Genomic DNA, 14,373 nt, shown 5'->3' with positions numbered 1-14,373 from the left:
CTGCTCATACGGCATCTTAAGTGCACGAAGGAGTTTCTGTAACTCGTGCATGCTCCTTGGCAGAAGGTGACCCTTCGGAAGTAGGCTGCCAATAACTATCAACATACCATCGAAGGCGTCTCGACTCAGGCTATACTGGGACTTTAACGCCATTATGCGTCCAATGGCATCCAGTTGAGAAACCTTTGTCTGGCCGTGAACGCCTTTGCGGTTGCCTCTGGCTCCTCCTCCGTACGTCCTCCAGCGAACTGTGCCTCGTGATAGTCATTTAACATGTCTGCTACCCCGGCATCATCATCATAATCCTCGACATGTGGTCTCACCACCTCCTCTCTCATACGATCGGCTTCACCATGGTAAACCCACCGGGTATAGTCTACCGTAAATCCATTCTTCCAAAGATGTTCCCCCATGACCTTCTTCGTTTGTCTTTTTTTGTTTGCACATTTGCTATAGGGACAACAAATTTTACTCGCTCCTTTAGCAGCCACACCAAATGTCCATTCCAAGAAAGCATCGGTCTTGTCGATCCATTCATTGGTGACTTGCCCCTGACTTGCGCGGCCCATGTACATCCACTCTAGGTCCTCCATCCTCTAACATATATAGCGACGAGTAATATAAACATCAATTGCATCTACACAACGTTCCTACTATCTAATAGGTGAGGATATGTCCTAATCCCACGTGAGGATCCATAGATGAGGTTAGTTTCCATGCTCTACTCCTATTCGAGACAGAATTTCGGCAGCACCTCCCCGCTGTTCTCCAAATACACATCCTGCTAGGGAGAGTGTGTATCTGGAGAACAAAAGGGAGATGATACCGAAACTCTGTCTCGAATTGGAGCAGACCATGGAAACTAACCCCACCTACGCATCCACGGGCTATCCAAAAAACGTGGACAATTCGAAACAGATACGGTTTTAGATATGGAAATATCTGTATATTTCCAACCATATCTCTTTTGAACGGGAGACACCTAACTGGGTTACGTGATCTACAACCATGATACGGAAAGAGGGGTTATACCTAGGGTGGTGGTGGAGTCCGGCTAGCGGGGCCGTGGCGGGTCGGTGCAGTGGCGAGGCGACGCGGTGCAGGCAGACCTGCAGCAGCGAGGAAGGCGATCAGGGTCGCCGAGGTACTCCGGCTCCGCTTCGACGGGCTCTTCTCTGCAAAAAAAGAAATATAAAACTATCAATACAAAATTTCGGCAGCACCTCCCCTGCACGGTGAGGTTTCTAAAACCTACAAGAAAACCAACAGCACGATGGCCGACATGCACATATATATGAACGTCATGATGGCCGACATGCACAAAATTATGTAAGAAACACCTAGCAACGTAATTAGGATAAGCAAGGATCAGGGATTACAAATTCAGGATTTGTATCCCATTACTAATATATTCCATAAGCTATATTAATTTATGACAAACATCAATCCATGCATCCACAATCCATCCATGCTAAACCTTAGATTTGCAACTATGCACCATAACCAGCGTCCACGAAGGCACCCTAACCAGGACATCTTAATCTATTCATGCATCCACATCCATCAGGCGGAGATGGCATAGGGGCACACCATTGTAGAATGGCGATCGAGATGGCCGGATGTGAAGGCGCCGTTGCTTCGGCAACCTCCTTCTCTTCCTCCTTCCTCCTCTCCTCCTCCTCCTCTCTTTCTCCTCCTCCTCCAGCGGCGTGGCGCGGGGGGCGGCGCGGGCGTGTGTGCGGTGTGTGTGGGTCGGCCCAGCCGGCAGGGTTAAATCCCCCCTTTGCCGAGTGCCCCCGATCTGGCACTCGGCAAAGGTTTTTTTAATTCTTTGCCGAGTGCGACCTGGCCTGGCACTCGGCAAAGAGGTTTTTTTTTAAAAAAATTTCTTTGCCGAGTGCCCCCGATTCGGCACTCGGCAAAGTATTTTTTAATTTTTTAAAATTCTTTGCCAAGTACCAACCAGTCTGGCACTCGGTAAAGATGGGGTTTTTAAAAAAAATTAAAAAATCTTTGCCTAGTGCTAGCTGTCCTGACACTCGGCAAAGAGGCACCTTTGCCGAGTGTCATTTTTTGACACTCGACAAATCATATTTTTTTATCACTTTTGACCTCCAAACTTTTTCTGTACTCCTCATACAATACCTGGTACTCCATGTTCCAATGTGGCACATTTCTCGGACTTTTTCTATATTTCTTTAATTTATTTCATTTAATTGAATTTTCTTGGATAATTCAAATTATAACTTCTAGTCATTCGAATAATGAAAAAAATGAATGAAAAAATGATATTCATGTTATTTAGTATAATGTGAGACCGTATCTAGGAATAGACCACCAATTTCGAATATCTTGTTCACGAAACATGACCACGAACTTGCGATCGAGTTGTTTTTAAATTCTATAAAAAACAAACGAAGTCCGAAAATCAGGAAACTTGTCAAGATGTCAAGATATCATATGTGGAGGCTGTGATAAAAAATTGAGGAGGTTTCGTGCAAGTTTGTCATGTACGATGCTTACCACCTCGTCGCCCTCTTCACGAAATCATGAAACTTCTTCACAGATTCTTCGGTTTGTAAGCATTGTACGTGACAACTTGTGTGAAACATTCTTAATTTTTTATCACAGCCTCCACATATGATATCATGACATCTTGACAAGTTTCATGATTTTCGAACTTCGTTTGCATTTTATAGAATTTAAAAACAACTCGACCACAAGTTCGTAGTCATGTTTCGTGAACAAGATGTTCGAAATTGGTGGTATGTTCCTGGATACGGCCTCACATTATACTAAATAACATGAATACCATTTTTCCATTTTTTTCATTATTCGAATGACTAGCAGTTATAATTTGAATTATCCAAGAAAATTTAATTAAATGAAATAAATTAAAGAAATATAGAAAAGTCCGAAATGTGCCACATTGGAACATGGAGTAACAGGTATTGTATGAGGACTAAAAAAAAGTTTGGAGGTCAAAAGTGATAAAAAAAATATGGTTTGCCGAGTGTCAAAAAATGACACTCGGCAAAGGTGCCTCTTTGCCGAGTGTTAGGATAAGACACTCGGCAAAGGATTAACGGTGCCCGCCTACCGTTAACGGAGGCGGCCCTCCGAGTGTCTTATCCTGACACTCGATAAACCACCTCTGTGTCGAGTGTTATTGTTTGCCGAGTGCTCAGCATTCGGCAAACAACCTCTTTGCCGAGTGCCAGTTGTTTGCCGAGTGCTTTCTCTCCGGCACTCGGCAAACAGCCTCTTTGCCGAGTGCCCGATAAAAAGCACTCGGCAAAGTCTGGGACACTCGGCAAAGAAGCCGTCTCTTGTAGTGGTGCTATCCGTCTCGGACTGAGCTTGCTTGCAAACGCAAAAGCCCATAGTCGCGAACTCGTCATGTAATATCATCTTAGTGTAAACCCGTAGTTGTAGGGTGTCTTTAGGGCATCTCGCCTTTTAGACTCGTCATTTCTATCCAATCTCTTCTTCTTAATGAAATACGTGCTACATATACTCTCGGAAAAAAAATTAGGACAAAATTCCAATGTAATGTACAATTTGCATGCACGCTGCCGAGCAGTAGTACAGAAATTATTTGAGAGTCAAACATTATTGGTCAGGAGCGCTAACTCCAATCATGACAACATCCCACGAATCCAGAATCCAGTGCCAACAGCCCAAGTGTCCTTACTGACCAAGATACTGAATCATTAGTTTCCGATCTGCTTTCTCGGTGACACGGCCTCAATAGCAGTACCCAGAGGCCATGCTGCTTCGATGTAGTATTCTCCATGCTTCACCTTGGATACAAATGTGATATTTTTCGTTGGCTGCAGACCTGCGATAATGCATCCAATCACATATATATAAATCGAACTCTGCCTTCTGAACTCTGATTGTCAAGAGCACTAGTAATACTTCAAAGCAACAAAGAAAATCATTGAGTTTAAGAACTGATGCAACTTACCGAAGCCGTCAACGAGCAATGTGTATGTGTAAGTAAGATCCATACACAAGTATGGCACATCACTGTCAGAAATATTAGGGTAGTCAACTTTTGCTTTCTTGACATCCAATTGGCAAGCCTTCTTAGCAGCAGCCCTGAGTGCGGCAGGAGGGGCCTTCGCGCTGGGAGCTTTGCTATCTATGAACCCAACCTTGCCAATTAAGTGAGGAAATTCAGTTCCTTTTACTTGCAAACATCCAAACTAAATGTACCTATAATCCTATATATAGGTTAAGCATAGTATTTGTTCCTACATGTGAGGCAAGGTAGTAGAAGCCTGATGCGACGTAGATATTGTTTCGGCCAGCTCCACCTCCCCCATTCCACACACCACCGAAGGTGCAGTTCTTTGTCTTGCATGGTGCCTTCAGATTCATTGCCTTGGCAATCTCTTCCCTACATGTCTCATATAATGCTCCTTCTGGTCTGGCAGTTGCATCGTATTGCTGTCCATTATAGGTGTATTTACCTTCACAAAAAGTTTAAGGAACGAAGGACATTGTATATAGAGTTATGCTGGACAATGTTCTTTCAAAAATTAGCAAATTAAGCATAAATTCCCGTGGCAGAGTCATTAAAATACCACTAAATCCATGCAGCATGCAGAAGCTGAATGGTCCGTTCTTGGACTTCAAAATCTCCGCTCGTGATGCAAAGGAACCATAGCGCAAGTAGCTGCAAGCAGAAGGTCTTGAGTGATCAGTCCAACTGATTACACCTGTCTGTCTCACAAATTAATGGAGTATGATTGATTCAAACCTGTGAACATATACATTGTACTCTTTTCCTTTACAATACTCTTTGGTAATATAGGGATCCTCGCCATCAGGCACCGTGGGTGCTCTCGCAGCAGCATATGGAGAGACAGCATAGGCCATTTGCACCGATCCACCGCCCATATCAATCACGCCTACCGTCTGGGAATAGTCCCCTCCCAGTTTATCCAGCAAATAATTCAGAGCAATCTACATCTCAGGGCATGCACGCTAAGGTTTTGGAGTAACATTACAGAGTGCATGTAAATATGTGGTGATGTAAAGATAAACTATGCATGAGTATACATGAATTTGTTGTTGTGTCACTGCTAACTCATACCCATAGGTAGGATCCTTCCTGAGATCCCTCAAGAACATTGATCCAGTTGGGCTTGTACTGAAATTTGCTCTTTTTGTGGACAAGATCTCTGACCTGTATTAAAGATCAAAGTAACAAAATTCATGGATGATGATACATATTTATCATGTGCCAGCACAAGACTGGAGAGTAAGAAAATGAATCTACCGCATCAAGAATTTGGTCTGCTCGTTGATTTCCGATAAGGCGTAACCCAGCAGTCGCCTGCAAGTTTATTGTTGACATGAAAAGACAAGGAAAAATACTGAGAAACAATAATAGTGTATAACATTTTAACGGTAGCAAGAGGAAGTAGTGTTTCACACACATTTCTATAACTTTTAAGGGTCATTTGCTATGATTTGCGCAAATTATGAAACCTTTGGACCAAAACAACTATGAACACGGTTATATATAAACTGCTTTTACTGGATCCTGCAATTAGCGACTAGAGAAGAAGGTACACATTTCTCAAAATTATTTGAAAGTGATGAGAACATAATAGTAAATTGTTCACATACGTACTCCAAGCTTAAGAGGGGTTCTTTTCATAAGCCATGAAGGGACAATGCTCTGGGCCTTGTCAAGAAGAGGCAGAATGGACTTCGCGGCCTCTTTGGGTCGTCCAGCATACGAGCTCAGGCCTGGTTTCACCTGCATGGACAATCAAAATGTTCTAATTAACATGACATGCATATAACAGAACATCCTGTTAAAAAAATATCTTCGGGGAGTAGGCGGCTCGGCGGCCTAGGCGGCTGCTGCCTGATGCGCCTCCCCTCCCTTCCCCTCCCTCTGCACTTCCGGTGAGCCCTTCGTACCCCCGCCCCCTCCTCCCCTTCTTGGCAGTGCTTTGCCATGGCCACCCCTGCTAAGCTGCCCTCCCTTGCTGCGGCGGCGGGGGGGGGGGGGGGGGGGGGGGAGTTCTCCTCCTTCATTCTCGGCAAGTTTGGGATGCCTGTGGCTCCTGGTGCATCATCTGCCGGTGCCTTCGCTCTGCTGGTCGCTCTTGGCAGGTGTCGTTTCCGACTAGATGAAAGTTTCGTTGCTACTACTCTCAGTGCCATTCTAGGTGATCTTGCTGAGCATTTTCGTGTCAGTTTGATTGAGGATAGAATCTTCATCTTCTCTGTTTCGTCCAAGGCCATTGGTTTTGAAATCTACACAATCAGAAAGTTTGTTCGTGATGAGCTTGAGCTTTCTTTCCATCTTTTTAACGACTCTGGCTTGGCCTCTGCTCGCTCTTTCTCAAGTAATCTGCTGGTTTTCCCTTGGGTGGAAGTAAGGAAGAAATCTTCTTATGCTGATGTAGTGAAAAACCGGCTGCAGTTCTTACCGGTGCAAACAGAGTTCCAATCCGCTCGGCACCTGTTCGACAGAATGCCACTTCCAGGGCCCAGCGAAAGTCAGTTTTTGATCGCTTATCCTTTCCAAGAATTTCTGCCTTTGATCGATTGAATTGGGTTCCAAAGCGTTCAGTGAAACATCAAGTATCTCAGAAACAGTTCGATCAGCCAATTTCTAGCTCTTCTACAATGGTACGATTACAATGTTCTGATCATAACTCTCCTGGTCTCAGTGTTGAGCGGGATGAACTTAACTTAGATTTGAATTTGGGATCTTTATTTGGGGCTTCCAAAGGTTCAGTTAATCTCTCCTCTTCGGTTCCTGTGTCTTGTCGGTGATGTCACTCTTCATCCCACTCGAGGTTTGCATGCAAAGCCCCCATTAAATGTGATAAATGTCTTGGGTGGACGGCCCCTAGATAATTTCGCTAAGGATTTTGGTCCATCTTCTGATCACACCAACTGGTTTAACCCAGCCCAAATTACTGTAGGCCCGTTTGCACCACCACGGTTCCTAGACTTCTCGGATTTCTCAGGTGCCCCTTGGCCTTCCCGTACTATTCATTGGGACCCTCCGTGCTCTCCGAAGCTATCGGTGGATTGTGTTGCTCACCCAAGTAACCCCAGTCCTCACCACTCGCATTCTCCTGATCATCACAAAGAAGGGTCGGCAATGGCATATTTTCGTGCTGATCCAGCGCCTTTCATCCCTGAGGGTCTGCACCAAATTGACGTCCAAGCGCGCAAGCCCATGGAGCGTGTGGTTCTGATGCGTCCGCATGCCAAGCATCATGATCTGGCCATCGTCTCCATCGACCCAATGCCTGAGCAGCAGGTAACTTTTCAGGCTATCAGAGAAGTTGTCTCAGATTTCTTGGTGAATGAGCAGCATGTTGTCATCACCGATATGCAACCAACACATCTTGGTCAGGCGTTTGTTAGATTCAGGAATGTTTTTGATAGGGATCGGTTGATTCAGCATGGTGTGTATGTGTTTGGTAATGTCACAATCACCTTTGTTGAGCATAATAAGGGTAGAAACTGGCGTGCAATTAATTTCAATAGGGAGTGCTAGATGCTTTTGCTGGGATACCCGCTTGACTATAGAGAAGATGAGTATGTGGTCAACACAATCTGTTCCTTTGGAAGAGTTATTTCCTGGGTTGATGACATAAGACATCTGTCTAGAATCCTGGTTAGGGCTCATGTGGTTGACCTGGAGTCTATCCCATAGTTCTTGGTGCTTACTGAAGGCGAGGGGTTTCAGGGGGAATCTTGGACAGTTCAGTGTGAGATACTGCAAGGACAGATGCTGGGTGGTTTGCTGGAAGATGAAGACCCAGTGCCTGGACCGGATGATTTCCCTCCGGGGGGGCCTTTTGATCTTTTTGGTTTTGGCCAGAATGGTCCTGGCCCGACTGCTCGGCCTAATCATCAGGGTTGGCCTAATGTGTTTCCTGCTGGTCTTGTGGAGGCAACGTGGGACAGAATAACTAGCCTGCTGATGTTGTCTGGGAAGCATGGCCAGATAATGTTCAGGAGATCCCCAATTTTGATTTCAATGAGGATGCAGAGAACCCACCAAAGCTTAATCTAAATGAGGTCCCTAACATGCAGGAGATGATTATTGACCCAGTCATTCAAGGCCCTCAACATCATGAAATGTTTCTTGAGCTCAATGATCTGCTTAATCAAGTAAACAATGAGGAAGAAGATGATAATGTGAACAATGATGCTTTGGATCACATTCAGGAGGATTTTGCCAATGCCTTGAATGATCCACCAGCTGTTGAGGTGAATATCCCTATCTTGGATGGGCCGGCTGATAATTTCATGCCTTTAGAGATTTAGGAGGATGACCTCATGAACGATGCAGAGATTCAACAGATTGTGGCTGAGGAAGCCCAGAATGAGGGTATGGGGCCTCAAAATCTGCAAGTTGGCATGGTCCTGATCGGTGATCAGCTCAATGTTTCCACCCAATCCCTCTTTGAAAGGCACAACTACGATTCCTCCTTTATGGACCCAGCTGGGCCTTGGGCCAAATTCTTTGCACCTAGTCCTAACAAGGTCCCTTAGTTCTCGATCCCTAGTTATTAGGCCAACTACTTCACTACCCTCCTGATGTCCCTAGGCCATTTTAGTCGTGCCAAACAATTCATGTAGTCCAATGCTCTCTTGGGTAGTATTGATAATGGTCAGAAAATTGGTTTCACTCTGCCTGCTTCTTGTCCTGTGAAGACCTTCCCTTCCTGCACAGTTAAAGCACATGTTGCAGATGATGAAGCGATGGAAAGTGCTAGTAAGGTGATAGAAAGTTTAGCTACAGATATGTTTGTGGACTTAAATGAATCCCCTCCTGTTGATGAAGAAGGAAGAGTGAGAAACAAGAAGAAGAAGGGTGTTGTTTTAGTGGAAACTAAGGTTAGGAGGAGTCCTAGGATCAAGGTCAATAAAAAAGGATTCAAGGATCCAATCTGCAAGGACAAGTCTTGCCTTGGCTATAATGCCAAACCACCTTCCCTCTCAACTAAGGCCATCAGGAGTATTAGCTCCACTCTTTATGATCTTGATGCTTCTCAAGTCACCGATGCTGCTCTCAGTAAGAAGAAGAAGAGTCAGCCGGCCCCTATGGGAGCTGTTTATCAAAAAAAGAAGGATGCCTCAAGCAAGAAGGATGCCTCAAGCAAGAATGATGATGCCTCCCCAAGTAAGAAGAATGATGCTACTGATAAGTAAGGACTGCCCTCCTCGCGGTGCATGGAAGAAGTGGGCAGATTTGCCTTCCTACTTTTGTTTTTTTCTTTTAGTACCTGGAATGTTAAAATTTCTGGTAGCTTTGGCTCAAGGCCTGGATGGTCTATTGATCTTTGACATCATATGTAATGTTTCTTTCTATCTTTTGTCTGAACTATGTACTTATGCTATGCATACTTATACTTGGGCCTACCTCTTTACTGTTTTCTATGGATAGTGCAAACTACAATAGATCTTGGAATGTTATATGTTGGAACATTAGGGGCATCAATGCCGATAACAAATGGGAGTCCATTAGAAATAAAATCAATGAAAGTAAATATGATATCATTAGCGTCCAGGAAACCAAGAGAGTTTTTTTTATCTTACTTATATTAGGAATTTTCGCCCCAGATCTTTTGATAGCTTCTGCTTCATCCCTTCGGTTGGAGCTTCAGGGGGTATCCTTATAGTCTAGAAGAGTTCTATCTTCTCAGGTCATGAGGTCTTCCAAAATAGGTTTGCAATTTCTGTGGAATTCTCTTCTGTCCATAATAATGATCCTTGGATTCTCACTTCAGTTTATGGGCCTTGTGGTAGAGAAGGCAAGGTAGAATTCATGCACTGGTTTGAAAATATTCAAATGCCAGATGATCTTGCCTGGCTTATCATTGATGATTTCAATTTCTACCAAAAACCTGAAGACAGAAATAGAGCAGGTGGAAATGTGGGTGATATGCTCTTGTTCAATAATGCAATCAGTGCATTGGGGCTTGTTGAAATTCCTCTACATAGAAGAAAATTTACTTGGACCAATAAGCAGCATTCACCACTCTTAGAAAGGCTTGACTGGTTTTTCTCCTCTCAATCTTGGACTCTCAGGTATCCTTTTACCATTGCTCATTCCTTGGTCATGGAAATCTCTGATCATTGGCCTTGTGTGATTAAGTTCAAAACTTCCATTCCTAAGGGTGGAATCTTCAGATTTGAGAACTGTTGGATGGCACATGAAAGCTTCTTGCCTATGGTTGCTAGTTGTTGGAATGGCTCTTTTTCTCAACAGGATGCAGCCAAGCTACTGCCAAATTCAAGTCTCTAAGATGTGCTTTAAGGCATTGGCAGGCTAAACTTTCAAATCTCAAGATCACACTTGAGAATGTTAAATTAGTGATTTTATTACTTGACTCCATTGAAGAATGGAGGGATCTATCAGTACAAGAATGGAATTTTAGAGACATCCTCAATCTGAAGCTCAGTTCTCTCCTCCACCAGCAAATGATCTAATGGAAGCAAAGAGGCAATGTTAAATGGGTCCAGCTGGGGGATGAAAATTCTAAGTTCTTTCACTCAATAGCAACTGTCAAGCATAGGAGAAATTTGATCACTTCACTAAACAGCCCATCTGGTGTCCTAGTTTATGACCATAATTCAAAGGCTAAGCTCATTTGGTCTGATTTTAAGGACAGATTAGGCTCCTCAAGCTACCAGAACATGTTGTCTGACCTTCATTCCCTCTTTGGCTAGCCCTATGATCTAAGCTCTTTAGAAGTGCCCTTTAGTAATCAAGAAATTGATGAAGTTGTGAAGAATTTGCCTCTAGATAAGTCTTCAGGGCCTGATGGGTTTAATAATGAATTTCTAAAGAAATGTTGGTTTCTAATCAAGCATGATTTCTATAAACTATGCTTTGCTTTCTTCTCTGAAGAGGTTTGCCTCCAGAGCATCAATGCCTCCTTTATAACCCTTATCCCAAAAGTTGATGGGCCATCCAGAATCAGTGAATAAAGACCCATCTCCCTGCTCAACTCCTCGGTAAAAATCATCACTAAGCTACTGGCTAACAGACTTCAGCCCTGGATTACTAAGTTGGTCCATGTCAATCAATATGGCTTCATCAAGTCTAGATCTATCTAGGACTGTCTAGCTTTGTCCTTTGAGTATCTACATCTTTGCCACTCTTCAAGAAAGGAACTTGTAATCTTGAAGCTAGACTTTGAAAAGGCATTTGACAAAATTGAACATGAGGCTATGTTACAAATCATGAGGAAGAAAGGTTTTGAGCAAAAATGGCTAGTTTGGTTGAAACTTATCTTTTCTTCTGGCACCTCTTCTGTTCTACTAAATGGTGCTCCTGGTAAGGTCTTCCATTGCAGAAGAGGAGTTAGGCAAGGGGACCCTCTATCCCCTCTTCTATTTGTGCTTGCTGCAGATTTATTGCAATCAGTTCTCAACAGGGCAAAGGAGCAAGGGTTGCTCAATCTACCATTCCCTCTTCAGTATACTAATGACTTCCCAATCCTTCAGTATGCTGATGACACTCTTATCTTTATGGAAGGATGTGCTAGGCAATTGTTTGTGATGAAAGCCCTTCTAAACACTTTTGCTGATTCCACTGGTCTGAAGGTGAACTTCTCCAAGTCAATGCTAGTCCCAATTAATCTCTCGAAGGAAAGGCTTCAACATCTTGCTACCACCTTTGGCTGCTCCACTGGTAATATGCCTTTCACCTACTTGGGGCTACCATTGGGTACTACTAAACCAAGAGTTGAGGACTTCTTGCCTTTGGTGACTAGATGTGAAAGGAGGCTGGTAAGCACCTCTCTTTTTCTCTCTCAAGCTAGGAAGCTCCAGATGACTAACTCTGTCTTCACATCCCTTCCCATGTTCTTCATGAGCACTTTCCATCTTCATTCCAGTGTCAGGGAGCAAATTGACAAATATAGAAAGCACTGTCTTTGGAGAGGGTCTGAAGAAAACAACAGAATCAATGCCAAGGCTGCTTGGCACATGGTGACCAAGTCAAAAGAAGAAGGTGGACTTGGGGTGCTGGACCTCAAAACTCAAAATGAGGCCCTGCTCCTAAAAAACTTTCACAAGTTTTACAACAGAGCAGACATCCCCTGGGTGCATCTTATCTGGGAGAAATATTATAGTAATGGTAGACTCCCTAATCATGTTAAGAAAGGATCATTCTGGTGGAAAGATGTCTTGAAATTGTTAGATAAGTTCAAAAGCATGGCCTCAGTTTCAGTGACAAATGGTGCTTCTTGCCTTCTCTGGAATGATTGCTGGATAGGTCAACCTCTAAGATTAATCTTTGCTGAATTGTTCTCTTTTGCCAAGAAGCCTCTCATTTCACTCCAATGTGCAGCCTCAGTTACTAACACCTTCAGTCTGTTCAGCCTTCCTCTTTCAACAGAGGCCTTTGCACAATTTTAGCAGTTTGAAATCATCCTACAAAACCTTCAGCTGTCTGATGATGTTGACACTTGGATGTATATTTGGGGCAGCTCCATTTTCACCCCCAAGAAGGCTTACTGTCAGCTGCGTGGAAGAAGTTGGTCACACCCAATCTATAAATGGATTTGGAAATCCTCTTGCCAACATAAGCACAAGGTCTTGTTCTGGTTGCTCACTAATGACAGACTGAGCACCCGTAACATTTTGAGGAGGAAGCGCATGCACCTTACTTCTTACAATTGTGTGCTTTGTTCTTCGAATTCTAAGGAAACTGTTCGGCATCTATTTTTGAAATGTGAAATGGCTCAAGCCTAGTGGAATCTTGTTGGCATCACAGTTAATTTAGCTCTGGACCCTTTACAGATCTTTGAGAGTTTCAAAATACAGTTAAATGTCAGTTTTTATATGGAAGTTATCATTATTATAAGTTGGAGTATCTGGAATATTAGGAATGATGCCATTTTAAGAGGACTACCTGTTACCATTCAAAGAGCTTCAGCTGTTTTCAAGCGCACTTTTGGCTTGCTCCTGTGGAGGGCTAAAAAGAAATACTTTCATTCAATTGAATTATGTCTAGAGCACTCTCTATAATTGTTTTAATTTTCTTTGTTTCTTTTTTTGTTTCCTGAATTTCTCTCTATCTGCGGTTTTCCCTATAACCTCTAGTAAAACTTTTGTTTTTTTTGTTAACCTCTTCGGTTACTTTAATAAATTTCCAGTAGTCTGTTCCCTAAAAAAAACAGAACATCCTGTTGTTAAAAAGGCAACAACCGCGAAACCTGCTGGATCGGCCGGGCCGCCCGGGGTCACTAATGGAGTACTTTTCAGAACGAAGCTTTTAATAACGGCAGTAGACGATGACCGCTACACTTTTGCTATTGTTAATGACTTTGTTACTACAGGACCATATATCTTTTTTAGGAGGTCAAGGGGGAAGATGAGCGTCCTTACCTGGAACTTCCCTGGTAATGGAGATTGGAGGGTGCAACGCACTAAGTAATGACCAAGAAAAACAAACAGCCACACTACACGCATTCAAGCAACCTAGACAACACCCAAGTTTTCGTATAATCTAACTAGACTAGATAGCCTTTGTATAGTTGTCTTACCTTGGCGAAGAATTCGATCTCATCGCCGATGCGGAGGAGGTCCATCTGCCTGTCGAACCTGAAGACGTACACCCGGCTCCCAGTGCTGCCGGCGTCGAAGATGACGGCGTACCTCCCCGGCCCAACCGGCTCGTTCTCCACGGGAGGCTCGTCAACGACGACGCCGGCCTTGCGGCCAAGCACGCCGGCAGCATCGGCGCGGGCCGCGACGTCGACGGGGTACGAGGAGGCTAGCTGTAGGAGGAGCACCAGCACCACTATGGCGCCGACACGAGCCATTGCTAGTTGGCCCCTACTGCCTGATGCGGCGAGCTTCAGTGCTCACCGTCTGGCCAGCACTGGATGCGGAGGTACTATATATATATATATATAGCTGGAGTTCGTGACTTGATGCTGTCGATCACTGGCTCTACCAGACAAGCAAGGCATCTTTTGTAAAAGGACCATTATACCCTTTTTCTTCGCATTCTTTATATCACCATCCGTTGCCCCTCTACGCGTTCTAGGTGCGGGGGAGTAGTCTTGGTATAGGACGGGGGCAATGACAATTGCACATGGGAGGGCCGAGCGAGCGGCAGCATGCGAGTGGAATGAGCGTGGACGAGAGAGGCACTGAAAGAACTGGTTTAGTTTTTGGTTATCTAGTGACAATATTTTTTTAAGGAAAATTGAGTGACAACATTAGTGGACTAACTTGTTTCATATGAGATGAAAGTGCAGGTTTAGTACACAAGTGATGTTGAGCAGCATGAAGACCACAATGATGATGGTAATGATCATGTGGTGCAAAGTTCAACATGTAGGAGATGATGGATGGAGA

The 14,373-nt window shown here is 43.9% G+C and overlaps 1 protein-coding gene across 1 annotated transcript; it reads right to left on the bottom strand.

The window, feature by feature from the left end:
* Positions 1-3,542: 3,542 nt before the first annotated feature.
* Positions 3,543-13,878, bottom strand: LOC136481777 (probable apyrase 3). The gene is made up of 9 exons (XM_066479071.1): positions 13,554-13,878; positions 5,648-5,776; positions 5,291-5,347; positions 5,105-5,197; positions 4,769-4,974; positions 4,593-4,684; positions 4,264-4,478; positions 3,971-4,160; positions 3,543-3,841 (listed from the first exon to the last, which is right to left on the bottom strand). Exons 1-9 carry the CDS (start codon positions 13,830-13,832, stop codon positions 3,714-3,716), a joined length of 1,389 nt encoding a protein of 462 aa, XP_066335168.1. The 5' UTR covers positions 13,833-13,878; the 3' UTR covers positions 3,543-3,713.
* Between the last annotated feature and the right edge of the window lie 495 nt (positions 13,879-14,373).

The sequence above is a fragment of the Miscanthus floridulus genome, chromosome 9 (genome assembly GCF_019320115.1).
Source record: "Miscanthus floridulus cultivar M001 chromosome 9, ASM1932011v1, whole genome shotgun sequence".
Classification (NCBI taxonomy): domain Eukaryota; kingdom Viridiplantae; phylum Streptophyta; class Magnoliopsida; order Poales; family Poaceae; genus Miscanthus; species Miscanthus floridulus.
Note: the sequence above shows the minus strand (reverse complement) of the source record. Positions and strands in the feature narration are given on the sequence as shown.